Here is a 23,659-nt window from a genome sequence, read left to right on the forward strand (position 1 = left end):
TACACACAACTCAAAAGGCAAACATATACACATACACAACAGCACAGACCATAAACAGAAATACGATAAAAATAAGAATCAACATCAGTGAAAATCAATCTATCCATGACCACATGACTGATCACTATTGAGAACTATTGAGTTTAAAGTAATCCTATTGTTCCCTTTGTTTTCTAACTATTTTGGCAATTTGGCTGAATGTTAATGTGATTTGTGGTAATCTACTTTGGTGGTGCATATTCCTCAATACTACAATACCAACAATATACATTACTGAAACACATGATGTAGGGCATTTGAAGACCCTGAAGGTTGCAGGTTGATAATTCACCCCAGCGTAAATGTAATGTTGCCAATGCATAGTGAAATCTGGGGTTAGTTGACCATTCAAAAGCAGACCTCTAATGCCCTCTGCTGTTTAGCAATTCATTTTATAATCTTTTCTCATCAACTGTATGTTATGCTTTTGCTTATTTTTTTGCAATAACAAATCACTGAAATAATGTGTCATGCTGAAAAAACGTAATGTGTTATTTTAAACATAAACATACTGTTTAATTTAGACTGAATGATTAAGTCTAAATTAATTATTGTTTCTCTCAGGACCAGGATTTAAAAACAAACATCCGACAGACATTAAGAAGTCACCAAAAAAACGTGCAGAAAAACAAAACAAAACAAAAAAAGCTAAACACTTATACTCAAAATGAGATCTCTCTTTTACAGTAACTACGACTGATGGTCTTCTTTCAACAAATCTTGCGCATGTCTCAGTCTTTACGGTAACCAAGAAGGAAATCCCAACATGTGATTGGATGAGCGGCCAAGTTCTTCCACATTGCGTGAGTCTCCTCACCAACACTGCTGCATCTGTGGCTGCCGTGAAACGACACACCAAGCGGTCAAACTACAGCATTTATACAGCGACCTCCAAGAGAAACATGCTTTATAATCAGTAACTTGTACAACGGAAGTAACCGCAATATTCTGACAAGAGCAGGTAAGCCGAGATCTTGTTTTAGAAAGGGAAAGTCCGTGTGTGTCATCTAAGAACTTCCCGTTAAGCCAATAATGAGTGAGCAGTGGGTCTAAATGAATGACAGCAAGTGTATCACCAGGTTATCGTGTTGATGTGCTGCTTCAGTTTTACACACATTTACAAACATTGGGCCTGTCTGTGTTTTTCCAGTTCGCTGTAACGTTTTCAGTTTGTTCCGTTGTAGTTATAAGCTATCTTATTCGCATGTAGCAGTTGTTAGCTGCATGTTTGATTGTGTCTGATATTGCTAGGCTAACTAATAAGGTTAGCTTACCACTGTAGTGAGATACAGTTAGTTTTTTTTACATGTCCATCTGATTTTGCTGTTTAAACGTAGATACAAAAACATTCCTTCCATCCACAACAGAAGATGGGAGTAGAAACAGTGAGGGTAAATACCTCTTTCACGTTATCATTATGCATCAGTAGCCTATGTGCATTAAGCACAATGAGAACATAAAGATATAACTAATGTGACCAAAGGTTTTACTGTTCCTGCTGTGGTTATTACCACATTTACAGCATATGCTATGTTAGTATGCAGCACAGCAGCATAAAGTTTATTCACTAAATAATCACTTCAAATGTGGTTGCATATATCTCACTGCTACAGATTGCCAGAAACTGTTACTAAACAAGATGGACAAGTCTGTATGTGTCAGCCGCACCCAGCTGTGATTAGGCTAATGCCTGTTTGTAAACTTGAGCAAACATGAACAACATAATTATACTAATACTGTTATATTTAGGGCTTTATTCAATAAGATTTTAAAAAAAAATGTTCATGCTGAATGACTTATTTCCAAGAAACTTATGAGCACATCTCTGGTAAATCCAAGATTGAAAGTGGCGCTTTTGCATTACTCTTTGTGCAGAAACTTAGTTTTACATATGTCAATTAAATCAACTAATCGAGTAGTCGAAAAAATGGTAAGAGTGTTAGTTGATTAAGAATTTCTTTATTCGATGACAGCCCTATTAATATTGCTTTTGCTTTCATACCAGAGTACTCTGATCCCGATAAAGTTCACCTCTAAGACCATTACATAGAAAGTTAACACTTGAAAGCGTCGGTGTGAGTGATTAGACTGTCTTAGTTAGATGTTAGACTAAGAAAGGATGCATAGTTAACATACGAGCACGAGTGCACTGGCTTTCTCTCTGTAAAGTTTTGTAATAAAACCTTTTATTACTTTGTGCCTACTTCAGTCAATGCACATTGTTTGCACAAATTGAGAAATTCCAGAAACAGTAATGCAACACTTAACAGTCTGGCCAGATTGTATCCTGTTTCCTCATTTGATTAGAACAAAAAAGTGAACATTTACTAGTAGGCTAATACATATGAGATGTGTGACGTGAAATATCCTATTTTAGCTGCCATAAAGTTATACATTTCTAAGCAGTGGCCATTAAACCTAAAGTGTATCCAGTCAGGTGTCCAAGTAGTGCATTCACACTAGTTGCACCAGCATACAAACGTTTCTGTGCCTGAATTTTCTTGCTACTTGGCAGACACAAAAGTAAGTACAAACAATCTGAACATGTTGGATTTCATGGAGCTGATATGCTGATAAAGTCAGCTCATCAGGTATTCAGGTTTTATATGTTCTAAAAACAGACGGGAAGCTAAAATAGATTTGAATAACCATAAAAATGTTCTTGTGTACAACACAACGACTGGAATTTATAGAAGCTGCATCGAGGCAGTTTCTCTCCGTATATCAAATCAACAGGACATTAAAATGTCAGTTGATTGTTGGTGCTGGTGAGACAGTCTGACACTTTGGCCCTGACTTTGATGCTGCTTTCTAAGCAATGTTTCCTGGATATGTAGTTGTAAGTCAAGTAGTGAGTCAAGCTCTGTCAGCTGGCAATATTAATATCAATGGTAATTTATAAACTGACTGCTCATCAAAAGTAAACTAGCATAGTGTGATTGAACACAGGAACTGGTAAATAACCTTTGCAAGCACTAGTTGATGTAACATGTGAGTGGCATCTTGTTTAAATGCTTTTTTAAATGTATTTGTTTATCTCATCTCTGTATGATCGGCTTATAGGTTAAAATTATAATAAAGTAGTTTTAACAGCTGAGTGCAGGTGATTGTTGTATTTTTAAAAGCAACACTTCTTTTTAGCATTATAGTCTCGTCACTAAACAGGGAACTAAAATAGAAACTGCATGTGATGTGAAAATGCTCACGTTGCTGTTCCCCACATAACTTGCTTAAAGGTCCAGTTGCATTTCCTCCGGGTCAGGTCTTGACATTAAGGAAGGCCACAAGGACTTTGAGCTGGATGATACAATTAATCAGAGCCAGAGCTCGCTAAGTTTCCTTTTGTGGTCTGTTTTGCTTTCTTTGTAATATGGGGATGCTTGAGCAATCAGCCCTTTTTGACATTCAGATTTAATGCACAAGATGGCATCTATATCGTGTCAATTTAAGTTTGTTCTTTCAGTCAGTTGGCTCTTTAAGTTTGGTGGGACGTAAGCATTTACTTTCTGGGTTCATAGCCGGGGTATGACTTTTTGCTATATAGAATTATCATGAGGGGGAATCTGTTCTTAATTGTAACTTACAAATGCATATCAGAGTAGCTCTATCTTGCCTATTTCTGAAGCCACCACAACACAACACAGTATCACGGCCCATCACAGGTCACATGCATGACATAGCTCTTACAATGAGTATACTATTCCAGGCCACCAACAGGAGCTGAAAGCAGGGTAGGGGCCCCCTAGTAAAGTGAGTATTCAGTAATGGTTGTTGGTGTGCCATCAGATACTGTTTTGTATATTTATTTATGAGCTTGTTTTATCTACTTCCCTCACAAAATAGTAGAGCAAATGTATTCCTTCAGGTATGCTCTGTACATGTGCTTTGTGTGATTGTTAGTCGGACTCTTTCGGTACATGTTATAATATCTTCCAGTCTTCCCAGCTTTCCCATCTGTCGACCGATGTCATCATGATTTAACGTTTTCTCGGTCTTCTTCTGGAGCTCTTTACGAAAAGGATTATCACAATCTTTCAAAGCTTTGTCCCGCTGATGACGCACTAAAACACTTCTTTCTACATCCGGATTAATGCTGTAAGCATTTGTAATCATCATGTTTAGGACTGTCCATGCACACCGAGTGCATTCGTAGGCTTCTGTGATTAACAGTGAGTTAGTAGGCCGACAGTGTTCACTGCTGATAGCTTACTGTCATACCAAGGTACGATAAGGTTCTGATGATGTCATATGTTCAAAGGTTGTGGCGGCGGTGCACTTCCTGTCTGACTGTCAGAAAGAGGAATAATTTAACCTTGAAGCAATAATTCTCAACAACCTGTTGAGACTAGAGCATTGTTTCACATTCATTCGCACCATGAACATTCACATTGATGGGTGGATTTTTAGTCTTTGAATGTTGTAGGAAGGACTGTTATGAGCCATGGTAATAGAAACTACTACTACTGAACATATACTACTAACCCTAACCCTAGTAATATTCAGTGCACCACAACAGCTACTTACTATGGCCAACATTTACAAATCAATTGTAATTCTCTCAAGTAGGAAGATGAAGATGGAAGAAGATGTCCCCGCAAAACAACTTTGTTTCTCTTTCCCTCCTCAGCATCTTTCCCCCAGTGACAGTCCACCATGTTGTCCAGGCTGAGGACAACCTGTTCCCTGAGGCCCTGTGTCTCTGTCTGCAGATGGGCACACACCAAAGAGAAGGGCAAGCCCCTCATGCTCAACCCCCGCACCAACAAAGTGAGTGGATTACTGACATTGTGTGTGTATCAGAATTTCATAATGTTCTTTGGTTACGATGGATTAACGTGTGTTCCAAAGTGTCATAATTTCCATGTGAGGATCACCAAATACAAAGCCCTAACTCTAACTCTTGAGTGCATGAACCTATCATGCAAGCACATGCAGTTACACAGATCGCTGTCAATTGTTTTATAATACGGACAGCATGGTCAACATCAATTAATCTAATCCCTAATCCAGTGATAGATTCTGATGAAAAACAGCTGTTTGGCTGCTGTTAAACTAATTTATAATGTCCTACTAATATATCCAAAGCCGCTGTACTTTTTTCATTTCTACAATACTGGAACAAGATGAAGTGAGAAGAGAGAAGTGAATAAAACTGAAAATGTATGTTCCTATTTCTAAATAGATTCCAAATTAAACATTGTTGATAAACGTGATTTTCTTTTTCTGAATTGCCGACACAATCTGCTTCCAACAACTGATGGAAACAGATGATAACATTATGGCATTTTGCGCAAGAGTTGCTTGGTTGACGGCTGAAAAGCATTGGTTGAATTGTTTCATTGTGTTGGATTTCAGACCAGCATCACTGTTGGGTGTTGTCAGAAATGTCTGTTAAATCGTGGTCGAAAACATTTGTCTGTGCAACTGGCTTCCCAGTTTTTTTGGCACTGCAAAGGCCTCTTGTGTACAGCGATGTAAACTGCCTTGTGCTGTACAAATAAACTTGCCTTGCCCTCACATGCATGTATAACCGCGCCCAACAATGGTGCCACTTCTGCATTCCTGTAGCAAGGTGGGGACATCACCCGATAAAAAAACAAACATTTCAGCTGGTGTGAGTCGCTCTGAATGTATATTCAATACCTATTACAGATGTGTATCACATTGTTTCTTGCATTTGACGTTGTTGATTCATGGTGTAAATTGTTTGGCTGGTTGGGTTTTCTTGTCGGGTTACTGAAAGCTACAAATGACATTTGAAACATGAAGCTGTCGCCGCTTGAAGTGACAGCCTACACTACACATGTTGTGCTAAATATAAACATTCCAGCACACATATAAACTGGTCAAAGGTTAACTGGCTGATAGTTCTAAAAATACTGTACGCTCAGCAACTTCATTCCACGTCGCACTTCCGGTGGGGTGATACCTTTTTTTCCCCTGATCTGGTAGGGTCTAGTTTAGAAACTCATTTGCTAATCAAAACTAACTCAAGTGTGAAAACGCTTTAAGAAGGTTTTTTTAATGTTCTTCTTCTGTGAACAGTATTTCTGTATGGTTATGATTTATATTATAATTATATTATATAACTCCTGAATTTCTTCTAGCATGAACAGTCACTGAGTTCATTGTGTCTTGTATCTAAAAACACTTAACACTTTCAAAGACAAAACTTCAACATCCTGGTTACTCAAAGGAAGTCTGTGTTTGCTAGATCAGATGTGACTTGCATCAGCACGCTGAATCGCGACTGTAATGACTCATCGCACCGCAACAGTAAAGGTCTTAGTGTTGCAGAAATGCATAGTTTATTACATTGCAGTCAGCAAGATTACATTTTATAAGATGATGCTTTATGTGCTTAAAGGGCAGTAATCCCACCTTCCTTGGCCCCAATTGTATGTACAGTATGCCTATTAGTTATACAAAACAAATGTTCACCACGTAGACGCTAACAAAATACAATTCTTGTAGATGAAATTTATAAGCAGGATGGATGAAACAGATAACTTTGCTTTTCTGTCCAATGTACACTTAGTTTTGAAACCGCATTAGCATTTAACCATATTCATTTTGAAATGCTATAAAAACTAATACGTTTCTAAAAAAAAAAATCATAGGATATACAGAATATTTTAGAAATTCATATACAAACAAATATCAGCTTTTCAAAAAAATGTATTGTCTTACATTTTATAGATTAGCCTACCCTTTTTTTGCTGGTTTGATTCTCTCAACACACTCAAAGTAAATGCTTAAACCACTATTAGAACAAACCAGAGACATTTAAACATTCAATTCCAGGTCAAAAGAGAAAAATTAGAGTAGATATCAGAAGGTTGCAGCGTCTTGAATTCAGTACTAGAGCTGAGGGAAGTGAAATGCTCCATCAGCATGACTCTGCATTTTGCCAGGGGAGACCAGCTTTCATCACTTTCACAGAATAATCAGCCCCAGCCCCAGACATTATGGCCTCCATGTGTTATGCCCATATATCATTCAGAGATGGGTTCGTAAACCTACATACACATTCAGGCTTACATACACTTGCAGGATCATGAAAGCACTTTGTACCCCTCCTGCCAGACCCTCTCCTCTATACAGTACATGGGGTGTTTCTGCCCAAAGTCCTCCTTATTGGCTTCTTGGAGGCTACTCCCCTCTCTTACCCCTTTGCCTTCCTTTCCCCAACTGCAAAATTGCTTTCATCTGACCCCCCCCCTTCCACTTAACTGTCCTCATGTAAAAGGTCAATAGGTCAGCCCGGTCTAAGGACTCATAGGTAATACAGTATGCCCTCTGGTGACACAACTACATATTAGTACGTGAACATTTCCTGCAGTAAGGGTTCTGATAACTGATTCTTTGTTTTATTGTTATGAGGGATGATTAGGTCATTTTAAGTGTGAATTCCAGGCATCAGAGAGAAATTATATTTAAATCTCAATACTCAGAAACATGTGAAGCGATGTCTATAAAATGTATACATCATTCTTATTTTCTTTTACTATTCTAGAGCGTCTGTAGGTGTATAATACCGCAGGAAAAGTCAGGAGACCAAATATTTAACATTTGTAAGAGCAACTTTCAATGGAGGGATCACTCTTTTGCCTATGTCTAACAGATTGTATTTCACTCATAGGTTTTGGTTAATCATATTCAGTTGGCGAAGATGCATGTCGAATACCATCATTTAATTCAGGCAAATATGTGAAATGAACTTATATGAGGATAGAACACTTTTCTCTTTACAAGAAGAGTTTAGAAGTTGAAAATGTCAGTGTGAAAACATCATTTACAAACAGGCCCTCTTTACACATTTGTACAACCACAGTACACTCTTTCAAAACGATTCTGCCTCTTGAACTCGATACCTAAATTCTCTTTGTCTCCCTCCTCACTCCTCTCTCTTGTCTGTGTGTTTCCCCAGGGCATGGCCTTCTCTCTACCAGAGCGACAGATTTTGGGGATACATGGTCTGCTGCCTCCCAAAGTGGAGACTCAGGACACTCAGGCCATGCGCTTTCAGAATAATCTCAAGAAGATGTCTGATCCCCTGCAGAAGTAAAGACATATTCATCTTAAAGCCGTATAGACACAGTATTCTCTGTTTTGCTTTTATGCATTGGTTATTAATCATATGTTTATGTTAAATATCTCCCTCTATACGGTTGAACTTTTCTTATCTCTTTATGTGTTTCTCCTTTTCCACACAGGTACATCTACTTGATGGGCATCCAGGAAAGGAACGAGAGGCTTTTCTATAGAGTGCTGATGGAAGATATAGAGGAATTGATGCCTATTGTCTACACTCCCACTGTAGGCCTTGCCTGCACACATTATGGACACATCTTCAGAAGACCCAAGTAAGCATGCAGTGAAGCGTTTAAGAATTAACTACTGAAAGAGAAACAATAAGAGTACAAAGAATGTTGCTATAGCCTTGAGCCTTTAATGTAGGTGTTACTTTGGTGGCTGACATACTGTACCTGTTGCACTCTCAGGAATGAATATTTAACATGGAGAGGAACATTTAAAACGTAACACCAATAGTCAGCATTTCTACAGATTCTTCTGCATACACTATAGGCTGTTGTCAACACCCTGAAGTAAAATAATGTTATGGATGTTATTGTATTAGAGATATATTTTTTGTTTTCCTATTTTGTAGAAAATAGTATCTTACCATGAATGTTAAAGTGGACAACTCATCGTCTTGTTTCTCTCACCAGAGGCTTGTTTATCTCCATCCGGGACAAAGGACACATTCGTTCCATCCTAGACAACTGGCCAGAGACTAATGTTGCAGTGAGTACCTGAGAACCTCAGTCTACTAGAGCCATTCATCCCTCTTAAACCCACAGACTTAAAAATGGATTTTTTAATTTTAAAATTGAACTGTGAGTATGGAGACACTCACTTATAGACATTTTGACTGTACACATATGAAAAGATAGAAATCAGAATGATACATTTCACAGGAAGTCTTCTTAATTCACCTGGCTAAGGTCCACTTTACTGTTGAGTTGTGTGCTTTTGAAATGTTAATCTGCAATTTTTGCTGACTAATGTACTTCTTTTCAACCTGCCTCTTCCTGTAGGCAGTAGTAGTAACCGATGGAGAGCGTATTTTGGGATTAGGGGACCTGGGTGTTTATGGAATGGGCATCCCTGTCGGAAAGCTTTGCCTGTACACCGCCTGTGCCGGCATTAGACCTGAGAGATGTCTGCCTGTGGCCATCGATGTTGGCACAAACAATGAGGTAGGTGAATGTTGTGAATGTTCTCTGTATACTGTATGCGTGGACATGTGTTATGCTTCATATGTTTGTCCTCGCCCTCCAATCAGACTCTCCTCAAGGATCCGCTGTACATGGGCCTGTACCAGGAGCGAGATAATTCACAAGCCTACGATGATCTGATTGATGAGTTCATGGAAGCTGTGGTGGACAAATACGGGCAGGACACACTGATCCAATTTGAGGACTTTGGGAACCACAATGCCTTCCGCTTCCTCAGGAAGTACAGGGAGAAGTACTGCACCTTCAACGATGATATCCAAGGTTCACCCCTTCGTACTGCACTTAGGAGTTGTACATAATGCCATAAAGTTGACCTTTTCAATCAATCATAACTGAATTAAGTTTAGTACAGAGGTTTTTTTAAATAACCACATTTTTAGATTGATTTTCTTCTTTCCAGCCTTCTGTTGGTTTCTTTTCATTTCAATAGCAGAAATTCTGAGACTTGCTTGAATTAAATAATCCATTACAGTGAACATATTGTGACCTTTCAATCACATTACTGCTGCAAGGTAATACAGTTGTGAGCAGGGACCGTTTTTGAAAACTCACCTGTGGCAAGGTGAAATGCAGTCATACAACATGAGTCATGTTAAAACAAATAGTAGTTGTTTGGTTGTTTGAAGCAGAGACTTTTATTGTTTACTGTTACATGTTTCCAGGCACAGCAGCTGTAGCCCTTGCTGGTCTGTTAGCAGCTCAGAGAGCCATTGGCAAACCCATCACTGAACACCGGGTGCTTTTCCTGGGAGCTGGAGAGGTAAGATAATATTTATCCATTAATTGGTCAATTTGGCCTTTTTCTGTTTTTTTTTCTCTCCATTTTGTAAATTGAAAGTCCCATATATAAAGATTATTTGTAAAAGCCATACTGCCCCCAACTGACCAAAGCTGGTAATACCGAAGGAATCCCTCCCTGAATTTCAACATGCAATTAATATACACAGCTGTAACATAATATTTTACATATTGTTTACATCTCAATATTTGTACAGTACGTTTACAACAGCAGCTTCTCTAAATTGTCCCAATTGCAAAATAACTGGAACTGTCCTTAATGATACACTCAGATACGCATAACAGTGTTTATGACAACTTATATATTCACGTTTAATTAAATTCACAACGTGGCAAGAATGTAGATGCAGGACAGTGACAGAGGGGGCTGTTGAACATTGTGGGGGGTCAGAAATGCTGAATAACAACAACAACATAAGGCTGCGATTTGAAAATCAAACAATACATTTATCCATCAGAGTAGTCGCATAAGAGCGTAGCACTATCAGAGATAACATAATTTGAATTTCCCGTACCTTCTGTCTGTGGATTACTACAATGGGGAAATGGAATAAGGATTGACGGTTTTATTTACAACCATAAAAAGGTAAGAAGGGGAAACAAAACCGAACTAAGAGACGTGTTCTGTCTATCGAGCTCCGCCGCACATACACACACACACCTACTCACACATCGAGCTCATAGCTCCTCTAGCAAAGCCTCCTCGGTCCTCGCTTCTCCAGATGCATTTTAGCAATGGGGATGTCCTTCAAGAGTGCTGAGATCGATTTCCGGGTCACAAGCGGGAGGATCAAGGATAGAGGAGTTGAGGAGAAAAAAAAAGAAAGAGAAATGAGAAAGGCCCTCTGTATATGGTACTGAGCTGTTGTTGTTACTTTCTGTTTGAACATCAAAATCAATAAAAAAAAGAAGTAAAGAAGGATAAGAGTATTATACTCTGTCTAATGTTTAACTTGATGTGGTTACTTCCTCCTTAGGCTGCACTCGGTATTGCCAATCTGATTGTCATGGCCATGATGGAGTTGGGGATGTCCCATACTGAGGCTAGAAATAAGATCTGGTTGTACGATAAACACGGCTTACTTGTAAAGGTTAGTCTGTGTGACACATACACAACCACAACATACATTACATGTCTGTCGGGCTTCCTGTCTGGCGCACCGTTGATATACCATATAATTAGTGAACAGAGGTTTAACTTTATTTGTTTTGATGTATTGCTGCCACCAGGACAGACATCAGGAAACAGACTCTAACCAGGAGGCATTTGTCCATGACAGTCCAGGGAATGTTCAGAGCTTCCTGGATGCCGTCAACATCATCAAACCCACAGCTATCATTGGTAAGGAACTTCTCATGTTCTGAAGCCTCACATGTAATATGCATTTGTAAATTTGAGCCATTATTAAAAAAACTGAAACTGAATAAAATAATGAATATGCTCTTGTTTGTAATACAGTTGTTATGATTATGTATGCATGAGATTCTATCAGGTCATTTGAATAACTTCATTTTATATTTAAGATATTTATTATTAATCAGATCAATAAATCATCCTGTCAATTGTGGGCTCCGCTTGTGTGGTAATGATGGACCACAAACGACAAAGAAACATTTCTCCTCCCTTCTTCCACTCTCAGTTCTTTGAAATCACGGTCTTTTTAGTAAATCAAATGATTATTCATTTCTCACACTGCACTGTAACTTTTATTCTTGTTGTTTTCTATTTTGGCTTGTTTTTTAAATGTTATATTCTCTTGGCTTTTTAATGGCAGTTTTTAATTATATTTAAATGTGCTTTCATAATGTGTTTCTTTTGCACTTTGTCTTGATATTCTGTTAAGCACTTTGAATTTGAATTGCTGTTGAAATGTGCGATATCAATAAACTTGCCTTGTCTTCCAGGTGTGTCGGGAGCTGGACGTCTGTTCACCCCCGATGTCATCAAAGCCATGGGAACCCTGAACCACCGACCAATCATCTTTGCCCTGAGTAACCCAACCACTAAAGCAGAATGCACAGCAGAGGACGCCTACACACTCACTGATGTACACAGTTCTTTCTTTCTTTCGTTTCTTTTAAATAACTCTGAAATTAAGCATTAAGTGTTCCTTTGCTGCCAAATCAGACTCTGTTATTGTTACTTTCTTTTTCCATCATCACTCTTTCACACTTTGTTTCTTTGTCCCACAGGGTAGATGTCTTTTTGCCAGTGGCAGTCCATTTGGTCCAGTGACTCTGAGTGATGGCCGCGTCATCACTCCAGGACAAGGGAACAACGCTTACATCTTCCCAGGTGAAAAAAATAAATATATTAATGACCAGAATTGAGTATTTATTATGTACACATTCCCCAGACATACAAATTACTGTCAATTACAGTGTTGAGAAGAAACCAAAGCCTAGTGTTTGCACAATGTTTGCACCATGGGATAGCATAACATGGACAAGTTCGTGACAGGGCTCCAAGGGGGGGGGCTCGAAAATATTCTTATCTACAAAAGTCTGCAGAAAAAGTTTGGGAACCACTGGGCTAAATAATTAGATGATTATTTGATGAAGCAAAATGGAAAAAAGTAAATATTGTGTTTTAAAAGATGCTGTATTTGCATTGCAGGTGTGGCTTTGGCTGTGATCCTGAGTGGAGTGAGACACATCAGTGACACGGTCTTCCTAGAGGCTGCCAAGGTGTGAAGTCATCACTTTGTATTACTCTTCTATAAACTTGCTGAAGTTTATCTTTAACTTTTTCCCGCACTCCATCCTGCACTTTCTTGCTGACTCTGTCGTGTATGCATACACTGTGTATGGTAATAGAAACCCTCTTCAACCCTTTCATGATGATCTCCTGTTCCCTCCCTTTCTAGACTAACGGCTAACTAATAAGGAGCTTTTTAAAGGCTGATCTGTGTTCTTCCCTCTTTCACTGGGCTGCATTTGACTGCTGATGATATCTATCTAACTATTTGTTCAATATTGAAATATGTTGCATGAAGAAGACACTGTCATGTGTTTGTAATATGAATAGTATTTCTGTCACTTGATCTAACGCTTCTTATTTTTAAAATATTATTCTTATATATTCTTATTTTGTCTTATTTTAAAGCACATGTTACATGTATGTCTTCACTCTTGTGTAGATGGCAAACTGTTGGCAAATAACATTAGTAGCTTTTATCTCACTGTTTCTTCCGACCTCAGTAATTCATCTTCAGCCTAAAAGTATTTTTATTCTCCTTCCAGACCCTTGCAGTGCAGCTGACAGATAAAGAGCTGGAAGAAGGCAGACTCTATCCTCCTCTCTCCAACATCAGAGAGGTCTCTATCCAGATGGCTGTCAAGGCAAGTCTCCTGAAAATTACAATTTTGTTAGCTGACAAAACTAAAGGCCCCATGTGAATGTTTCAGCTCTTGATAAACCTGCTAATGCCTAACGGTAACCTCTTCTATCCGCATCTGATTTTTATATTCCATCAAATCCTGACAAACGTTGTAAAATGTAACATTCAGTTCGATGACATTTTGATGAAACATTGCTTCCCAGTCATATTTGGTTGTAGTTGTCCCGTAACGTTTGGTCAGTTTATCTTCCATGGTGGTCTTTTCTTTTTGTATCTGCCCTTTCAGTATTTGTCAATGCTCAACCTTCTCTTTCTTGCTGTAGGTGGTGGAGTTTGTCTATGCTAAAGGCATGGCGTTTCGCTACCCTGAGCCTTTGGACAAGGAAAAATTTGTACGTGCTACTGTGTGGGACACACACTACGACTCCTTCGTGCCAGACACCTACGACTGGCCAGGTGTCAGCTTCAGCCCCAAGAAATAGACCAGACCCTCACTGTGCCCTTTTTTCCCACTTAACTCTTAATAACAGATCTTTTGAGAGGATCATAATTATCTTAGTGCAAACATCTGAAAACAGACAGTACAAGTCCCCTACTGCAGCAATGTTACTGCATTTGCACTAAATTAGTCATATCAAATCTATGAAAAGGTATCGTGGAAAGTGACAGAAAAGTGACAGAAAAGTGACTCTGCGTCACATGTAAACCTGAACAGCACATGGAGAGCCACCTGGTGGTGGGAAGAAATGAATGTGGAAATATGGTTTCATTGTTGAAACCTTAATTATCTATACTTAATTATAATAACTGAAATAATATCAGTATGTGGTATATTACAGTAAATTAAGAGACATTCTGTGGTTGTCATATACTTCATCAAGCAGGAACCTAAACACCAAACTTGCATCCAACTATTTAAACACTAGGAAAATCAAATGTTGCTGAGTAGTAAAGCAAACACTGTACATCGCTCAAGGTTAAGATGAGTTTTTACAAGATACTAGAAATGACTTATTTAGGCATAAAAAGTCTAGAAAAAGCAATGTACAATATATTTTTCACTTATTTTAAAAAGGTAGACACTCCATGTTTAATGTAAAGATTACTCTAATTTGATGCAACCTAAAGATAGCCAAACGTAGTACGGATATTACCTTTTTTCACATCAAGTGGGCCTCTGGTGGCTTCACTGATCCAACCAATGCTGGGTGCAAGACTTGTGGTTTAAGAGTCTATTTGTAGAGCAGAGGGTTAAAGTACTCTGATGTGTGTGGAAAAGAGAAAGGAGAGGAAACAATGTTACTCAGTGGAGAAATGAAGGGACCATCTAAAGAAAGAACTCGAGAAATTAAGATGAGATCCTTTTAAAGGGAAATTTGAATGGAAATAATATCTAAAAACCAGAAACCAACGTCCTCTCCAGCATTTTATATGTTTTAATGCTTTTGTCAAATTGTATTAATTATTCAGAATTTATTTTATTCTCCGGGGATGTATGAAGATGTTTTGCCCTTGTGCTGTATATTCAATAGAAAACCTGCCATCGACACTCCTTTTAATAACTTGTGGTGAGAGGAATCCCTCCCACTGTGATATATGAATTCAATATGAACTATACCCTAAATATTTAAGGAAACAATGTGCAGTATCAAACAATTGGAGAAATAGTATTTTCCATTGAAACTATATTTTGTGTACTGTATATACCCTTTTGTGGAAACTGAGACTGTACTGAAAGAGTGTTTATAAAGTTGTGAAGTACATCCACGTGTGTTTCGAAGGCTTGGTGTTTGGGTTTCACTCCTTGGAACATATTCAACAACACATGTACAGGCTAGGCTACTATTTACTGTTCTGGTTTATCCTGATCATTAATTATAACTGATGACACAATCACATTATCGCAGATTACTTTATTTGTATATTCTGCAAGTGCTGTATATAAAACATAAAAGGCATTAAGAAAAACACAAGCCAATATGAAAAGACACACGCATGAATAAGATTTAGGAGAGTAAAATAAAAGATCAGATTAAAATAAGCTTAAATAGAATAAAACCGATTACATTGCAGTGTCAGATGGGGATAAATAGCTCTAAAATTCATTTAAAAAAATGGTAGTGACAAACATTATCTTATGCCTTCATATATAAGAATACGCAAGTTCTTCAGGAGTTTTTGCACATGTGGTACATGATGCAATTTACTAATTTTTACTAAGAGCTATTCAAAAGTCATATTTTATTGGCATAAAATATAGTGACAAAATAGCCCCACTGTGAAAGGTCACAAACTTGACATAATCACCTTTTTGACTATATTCCAGGGATATTTATCAAATATTTCACAATTGTATGCTGATGTAATGTACTGCGCTTGTTGTCCATAAGACCTTAATATGTTTGCTCTGTACTGTCAGACTACTGCAGTATAATATTAATCTAAATGTAAGAGTTTAATGTCAAATGTGATAATTGAGAAATCCATATACACTGAACACAAACGAATACCCTTGCAGCTAAAATGTGTTCAAGTCTGGCGAATGACCTAGGTATATTAAAACTACTCATTTGTCTATTTCATTCATAGTCTGACACTGTTGTCAAGGGCATTGGCAATATCATGCATTCGTCTACTAGGCTACTGTACATTTTAATCTCAGGATAATGTATTAGGACTTTTAACCACTTTTGTTGAAGTGCCTGCACGATGTTCAGTGTCTATTCATAATCACATAATCAGAGCATGTATGCTGAATAAACAGTTTTACGCTGGTTCTTTTGGCTGCTGATTTTAAATGTGTAAGTGTTTGTATGACTGAGCAAGTTACTTCATCCAAATGTAGTGTTGTTTTCCCTGCTGTTAAAGATGTAAAGATCACTGTTATGTGTTATTTGTTTTGTCCCAGTTCTAGTCTTGGTATGGGGTTAAGTTAAAAACAATTAATTGAATTGAACCGATGAGAAATTTCACAGAAAAATCAATTGCCCATTTCTTATTACATTGTGTTTTATTGTATTTTCTGGTCAGCAATTTTCTTTCCTCCAAGATAATGTTCTCCTATTATGGGAGACAAAATAACCTTAACATTAAACTAAAAAACATTAACATTATTTTCCGTTTCGTTATTTTCCATTCATAAATCGGTATTTCAGCCATAAACGAGATATCAAGATAAGCAGATGTGTTTCAGAAGGACTTTCAAATGAATGAAACTAATATACACTTTACACAGTTATATTACAAGTTAGATAACCGCCATATCCGACTTTACCTGAACGCCGCACCGTCGCTCGTGGTACGTCATCACCGTGTGACTGTTGTTTACAATAGCATGGCATGCAGTTGCAGACAGTTTTCACCTGTTGTCTTGTAACTTTGGGAGGATGACCATGGATATGACATTCCTCGGGACCGGCTCGGCCTACCCGTCCCCTCACCGCGGGGCGTCGGCTCTGGTGCTGCGGGCAGAAGGGGAGTGCTGGCTGTTTGACTGCGGGGAGGGGACACAGACACAACTCATGAAGAGCCAACTCAGAGCCGGTGAGTCCAGCCTGCCCCACCTTTAAAGGTTTCTGGGAAAGGTTCTCGAAAAACAGCCTTAAATATACTGTTATTTCAATATAACGTTTACCTTCCACCCCCCCCCCCCCCCCCCCCCCCCCTCCAACTCTGCATCCCATAATCAACACTGTTGAACTGGTGAGGATGTACATGTACTGGTAAATAGGTACATACCTATAGTCATATGACATGAGTACTTGTAAACTTGTACTTTTATAATTAAATAGGCTGAGATTTATTTGAATGACAGAAACCTATATTGCCAAAGTAGTACAGAACACTATTAACATTGACAGTTCATTACCAATGAATATTGCTAAAATTTACAATCGTATATATTACAATATAATAAATATTAAATAACAATTGTTAACACGGGAAGCTGTAATACTGTTACAGATGCAATCAGTCACTATAGACTTTGTTTCTCTTGACAACAGTCAACATATTTCACAGCTAATATTGCACACTGACTTTTCTGACCACATCAATATGGCAGTTTCTAAAGATACATATTATTTATTTTTTCAAAGAAAACCTCTCTCAAATTGTATTTCTCACAGTATAGTAAGAAGTGAGATTCTGTCTTAACATGCTGTGTCCTCTCCAGTCTTTTAACTATGCACATTTGAAGATGAAATGCTAAGACGAGACTTTGGCGTTCTTTTATCTCAGGTGAATGTACCCTCTGATCAACATAATATCTTATTTTTTACCGCATTTTAATCCAGTGTTACTTCTTTCAATCTAATTTACATTAGATAAACTGTCCCCTCTTGTATATTCAGTATGTGGTGTTTTCTACCCAGGTCGAATCACCAAGGTTTTCATATCCCACTTGCACGGGGATCACCTGTTTGGTCTGCCTGGTCTCCTTTGCACTGTGAGCCTCAACACCAACCCCGAGCAGCAGAACCTGAACTGTGTGGACATCTACGGGCCCCGAGGTCTCCGACACTTTCTAAGGGTGACACTTGGCCTAACAGGATCTCAGCTGCTTTTCCCTTATGCAGGTAAGTCCAAAATGTACAACCTGAGCTCCAATGTGTCCACTCTGGTGATCTATTAGTTTTACCACAAACAGTCAATGTAAACTGTGGGTTGCTCATTCTGACAAGAAATGTCCCTTTTGTTTTAATTGTGAGTGTGACTGCCCCGTTCAGGAGAAGATATTACAGCGTTTTATAACTCTGCATACTAGTTATTCAATTCAGTTAATTTTATAAAAGAAACAAAACAATAACATGTATATTATACATGAAGCAGCAGAGCAAACCTCCTCTGCATTTTGAGTGTGTAGGCTATGCAATGCACTGCTACCATAGACTGGAGGTGGGCGTAGTCACCGGGTTTTCAGCCGTCGGTGGCAAATCACAGCTATACTATAGCTATCATGTTTACGCTTTAGCTTTCTTTATTTGCTGTATTTTCAACGGCAAATTAAACCACCACTTCCAGCTTAATTGACTTTATTCATTATTATCGTTCTTGTTTTATTGTACTTAATTCTATTGTACTCTGCTCTCGTTGATATTATGTATGTTGCTGTAGTACATGAGCTGGAAACCACAACGGAGCAGAGTCCAGAAGAGGGGCAGCTCAGCCTGGAGGTATGTTGATGATTTTGGTCTCATTCCTGCGCGATATTAAATCATACCTTAAGGCCCTGTCACACATATCCGTATGACCGAAACGTATGCTGGCGCATACGAAATATCAGCAATAGGTTGATATAAATTAAGGGTAAGTTGTGATCGTTTGAAGGACGCAGACGATACGCCGAACACGCCAGACATACGGCCCTGTCACACAGTTCTGTATGGCAGAAACATGCCGGCGTATATGAAAATTAGCTCAAAATGTGTCAGAGTCCAAATACGTCCAACTTTTCCACAGCGGTGTTGTAGCTGACGTATACATAACGAATACATAACAAATTATTATACGTATGTCAAACATTGATAGCTTATCACTTACCTATTTAAAACGTAAGTATTCACGTACGTATTCCGTATTCACGTATGTCTAACGTAACGTCACTTATGTGTAACGTCTGCATATCTTATGAAGCACACGTCGGGTACGTCCGGTAATTATGAACATGCTCAAAACATCAGCGTTCAACAACGCACCCCAGCGTAACACAGTGAGCTCTTAACGAATACTACTTATACTTACCTTATATCTACGTACACCAGCGCGTTGCCAATATTTTTGTATCCGTTATGCATTCGTTGGGCATTCGTCTGATACATTTTGTATTAGTAAGTGATGCGCTATAAATAGGTTAGACATGCGTATCTGTATATGTTCACTTTTCCGATCCGATGAAAAGTTGGAAGTATTTGGACTCTGATAAATTTTCATATACGCCAGCACACGTTTCTGTCATACGGATATGTGTGACAGGGCCTTTAGTGCTCTATATAGTGCAAAGCACAATACAACTCACTGTCAATAGGACCGGACCGATATATGATGCCAATATTAGTGTCTGGATTGAATTGATTGTATCTATGATATAGAAGAGGCCAGTCTTTATGGCTAACCTATGAAAAAACTTGTTTTGGTCCGACCCGACTCAAACTGGTGTGGATTCTTTTTTAACCCAACTCCGCCCTGAACTACCAAAAGCATGTAATGGGCTTCAACCTATCGTACTTTAACAAAATCCACGTGTACTTTGTCCCCATGCATTATACTTAAATAATTTCCTTTCTGTAAGGTCTGTGCATGTTCTTTACTTCATATGCATCCAGCTTGCAATGTTATTATGTGCAATTTAAAACTTCTGTCAATAAATGTCAACAAAGAAAGTTAGCCTTATTTGGCATCAAATATTCATTGAATTGAACTCATTGAAAAGTTGTGACTGTGTTCTCGACCCACACAGGAGTGTGTAATCTTTATTGTTTTGGCGTTGTGTCTCCTCAGATGACTGCAGAGTGCGGCCCTCTGCACCCACAGGAGCAGCCCGGCAGGACGATCTCACTGGATGTCTCCAGTGACTGTTACTTCCTCTTTGAAGACAAGAAGTTTGTGGTCAAGGCCTGCAGGTTGTTTCACCGCATCCCCTCCTTTGGTTTTTGCATTCAGGAGCATGATCGTCCCGGAAGACTTAAGACGGAACTCCTAAAGGAACTAGGTAACTTTCTGACTTTTTATAATTATTTTTCTTGACTTGAACAGTTGTAGTGTCTATAGATTTTCTATGATTTGTTTCATGACAATTTTATGACATACTATATCATGAATGTTTTTATGACTTGCTATGCTATGACACTTTTTTAATGACATTTTTATGATAATATATTTATATTATAAATGTATTTGTATTTTTTTAAATGTATGACATACTATGCTATGGCAATTTCTATGGCATTCTATATACTGTGAAATTTTTTTAAGACATACTATACTGTGACTTTAATTTTAATTTCTTTATGGCCCACTACTATGACATTTTTCGTGACTTATTTTATGGCATACTATAATATGACATTTTTGTGTGACATACTATACTGTGACTGTTTCATGACATATTGTACTATGACTTCTATAATGACATTTTTGGGGCATACTATATACTCTGACTTTTCTTAATGACTATTATGACCCAAATTTAGTCAGATTAGTTGTGGAATATAATGATTGGTCTAATTGTGTGTGCCCCAGGTGTGAAGCCAGGGCCTCTTTATGGGCGGCTGAAAGCTGGCGAGTCTGTTACTCTGGAGAACGGCCGTGTCGTCCTGCCTAGTGAAGTTCTGGAAGAAGCCATTCCTGGGAGGAAAGTCTGCATCTTAGGAGACTGCAGCTCAGTTCTTGGTGATGGACCACTGAAGTTATGCAAGGGAGCGGACGTTCTGGTTCATGAGGCCACCCTTGGGGACGAGCACAGAGAGAAAGCAGTGGACCACGGACACAGTACACCTACAATGGCAGCCACGATGGCTCGGGCTTGCTGTGTGCAGAGGCTGGTGCTGTACCACTTCAGCCAGAGGTACAAACCGTGCTCAATGCAGAAGGAAGGGGACGAGGATAATGTCTCAGAGCTCAAGAGACAGGCAGAAGATGCTCTGCAGGACAGTGGTGTAGAGGTGACTCTGGCTGAGGACTTTCTTACTCTGCAAATCCCTCTCAAAAGACAATGAACTTCTAATTTAGTTTTTACATTGCTTCATGATAGAGTATATCTCAGCTCAAGGTCAACGCTCTTCATCAGCATATGGAGTTTGTTCCTTTTGTCATGAGACTGATGCTCAAACTTTTAACTCTTGTGTCCATGTTGGGTTTACTGTTGACCTTGGAAACAGCAGTCGACAAAACAATCTTAGCTCAAGGTCCACTTACTCGCTTTCTCTGCTTTCAACCGTATTACACGGCTTTCATCATCAGATGTACTGTCAAGCTCAAGGGTTGCTGAGAAAATTGTCGCAGCCATTGTAAATTTGCTCGTTTGGTAGAAATTCTCCCAATGATACTCATGGTATGAATAATAACGTGGTAGGTTTCAGTCTTGGTGTTTTGTTTCAGTTTGTACTGTTGACTTAACTCCGAACTGAAACCACACTCTTTCCATATTCTCACATCTTTTAGTGCGATAATAAAGAACATACAATCATCTCTCAACTTTTTCCAGAGCTTTATTTCTGGATCTGTACACAAGGTATTAAAGTACAACAGAAAATACAAAATAATGTTTAACAAAAGAAAAAAAAACAACTCAATGTTTATGTACAATTCTTATAAACAATAAAGATAGCTTCTTGAACATTTCTCATAGTGAATGTTTGATTGTCTATATTTCTGGATATACATTTAAGTTTTGTAGGTTTTTATTCACAAAGGTGTTTTTGTTTTCATGAAAGGACTGAGTTTTTTTCAAAACCACAACTGCTATGTTTTTCCTTTTTAAACTTCAAAACACAATACAAAATATAAAATAAATTTGTTTGGTGCTTTCTTGCACACACAAGTCTCATACCAGAGATATCAATAAAATATCACATTTTCGAGAATTCACAGGGTGGTGAAAAACCTACTTCTACTACTTAATGGCCTTTACATTCTGACAGTTTTTCTGAGTCTTTGTACAAACCACAGGTGAAATAAATATCACTGCACTGCTAAAGCTAGAAGAGCTCGGAGGACCTACTGCATTATGCACATTGCATTTAAAGAGAAACTAGCACTCCACATACTTAGAGCAGCAGCCATCCCTTTACCATAAAGACAAATATAGACGAGATGTTTAAAAAAAAAAAAAATTAAATAAAAGAAAAGAAAATTGAAGCAAGGAAGATGAGCGTCTTTTACACATGGCTGCAAGTTTTGAAGGCAAAATTGCAACATTGAGTAATATCAATACGTCTTCAGGTAAAGCCGTTATCAGTGGTACATTTGAGAAACAGACACAGCTGGCATGCGTGGTTTCAGCTGCGTCCATGAAATTCTGACTTTTCAAAGAGAAACAAAATATAAACACCAAGTCAACTTGTAAAATGCAAAACCCAAAATATCTGTACATATCTACAAATTATTGCCTTTTGACAAGGAATCAAATTAAAACCTTTGTATCAACATAGATTCACAAGTGTAAGAGGTCAGTTAATAGACTTTTAAAGGCTATTTGCTAATTATTTACATGAAACGCAGATGTGAATATCTCCTCTGATGCTGGGCTTGGAAAAGTAAATACTTGATCAAACTCAATGATTTATAAGCATGAATTCTGCCTGTACACACACATAATGGAGAATAACTAGATTTATGGACATGACAAACATGATGTACCCCTGAAATAAACTAATTATTCGTAGCACAATGCATAGATAAATTAAGTAAACACTACTACTGCATCCAATCAACTGACGATGACCCGCTAAACATTTTACAATTCACAATTATGGACTTCAGTCAAGAGAGGACATCTCCATTTCTGCAACTAGACTCCAAGAAACTGTAGACTAGATTACACAAGGCATTCTCTAGTCAGTACAGATTAGGCAAAGGTTGAATACAAAATCTGAGTGGCTTTAAATCAAAAGATAATACTGCTAGCAGGTTTACCCAAGCTTGCCAAGTGGTCTGAAAATGCCATTACTTGAATTAGGAGCATATTCCAACATGTTTTACTACAACTAAAGGACACATACAGTTGAACTCGAATAAGAGTAGCTAGCATGAGGGAAATTATTAAGCAAACTCTTACAAAAAAGGTAAAAGTATATGTAATAAATACACACGTTACAGTGCCTGATGATTACTATTAAATTAACCAATATCTTTGCATTGCAATATTGCAGTTAAGGTTGTATGACTAACACCCTCCAACAAAGAAACAGGATTTAAAAAAAGACAATCCAACTGTAGAACAAGGTGGCTCCCATTATGTTACTCTGCACAAGTCTTCACCATCAGCTGTTTAAAATGGAATAGAACTATGAATCAGGGACTATAATTTGTGTCGACTAAATGGGAATATACTTTTTTTTTTTCAATACTCTTGCAAACATGCACATGTTCCAGTTTGGCGACTTTAAACAGTTTTAAAAAAAAGTAAACGAGCAGAACAACTGCAGACAAGCTTCCACAGGAGAAAAGAAAAAAGAAAAA

At 38.1% G+C, this 23,659-nt stretch overlaps 2 protein-coding genes across 2 annotated transcripts; both read left to right on the top strand.

Moving 5' to 3' along the window:
* Nucleotides 1–852: 852 nt before the first annotated feature.
* Nucleotides 853–16,256, top strand: me2 (malic enzyme 2, NAD(+)-dependent, mitochondrial). The gene is made up of 15 exons (XM_029440002.1): nt 853–1,000; nt 4,667–4,806; nt 7,970–8,103; nt 8,256–8,405; nt 8,772–8,847; nt 9,141–9,302; nt 9,389–9,602; nt 10,004–10,101; nt 11,117–11,230; nt 11,370–11,481; nt 12,045–12,187; nt 12,333–12,435; nt 12,757–12,827; nt 13,383–13,481; nt 13,804–16,256. Exons 2-15 carry the CDS (start codon nt 4,693–4,695, stop codon nt 13,960–13,962), a joined length of 1,749 nt encoding a protein of 582 aa, XP_029295862.1. The 5' UTR covers nt 853–1,000; nt 4,667–4,692; the 3' UTR covers nt 13,963–16,256.
* A 517-nt stretch (nt 16,257–16,773) lies between these two features.
* Nucleotides 16,774–21,815, top strand: elac1 (elaC ribonuclease Z 1). Its single transcript, XM_029440517.1, has 5 exons — nt 16,774–17,023; nt 17,854–18,057; nt 18,596–18,654; nt 19,979–20,189; nt 20,720–21,815. Exons 1-5 carry the CDS (start codon nt 16,867–16,869, stop codon nt 21,193–21,195), a joined length of 1,107 nt encoding a protein of 368 aa, XP_029296377.1. The 5' UTR covers nt 16,774–16,866; the 3' UTR covers nt 21,196–21,815.
* The last annotated feature ends 1,844 nt before the right edge of the window (nt 21,816–23,659 follow it).

Source organism: Cottoperca gobio, chromosome 9 (assembly GCF_900634415.1).
Source record: "Cottoperca gobio chromosome 9, fCotGob3.1, whole genome shotgun sequence".
Lineage (NCBI taxonomy): Eukaryota > Metazoa > Chordata > Actinopteri > Perciformes > Bovichtidae > Cottoperca > Cottoperca gobio.

What these genes read in the sequence shown, in the direction of transcription:
- me2 (XM_029440002.1), top strand. Translation starts at nt 4,693, where the DNA reads ATGTTGTCCAGGCTGAGGACAACCTGTTCCCTGAGGCCCTGTGTCTCT. An exon ending in ATGTCTGATCCCCTGCAGAA is followed by an intron (nt 8,104 to 8,255) that starts GTAAAGACATAT and finishes TTTTCCACACAG; the next exon opens with GTACATCTACTTGATGGGCA. An exon ending in CACATCTTCAGAAGACCCAA is followed by an intron (nt 8,406 to 8,771) that starts GTAAGCATGCAG and finishes TTCTCTCACCAG; the next exon opens with AGGCTTGTTTATCTCCATCC.
- elac1 (XM_029440517.1), top strand. Translation starts at nt 16,867, where the DNA reads ATGACCATGGATATGACATTCCTCGGGACCGGCTCGGCCTACCCGTCC. An exon ending in GAAGAGCCAACTCAGAGCCG is followed by an intron (nt 17,024 to 17,853) that starts GTGAGTCCAGCC and finishes TTTTCTACCCAG; the next exon opens with GTCGAATCACCAAGGTTTTC. An exon ending in AGGGGCAGCTCAGCCTGGAG is followed by an intron (nt 18,655 to 19,978) that starts GTATGTTGATGA and finishes GTGTCTCCTCAG; the next exon opens with ATGACTGCAGAGTGCGGCCC.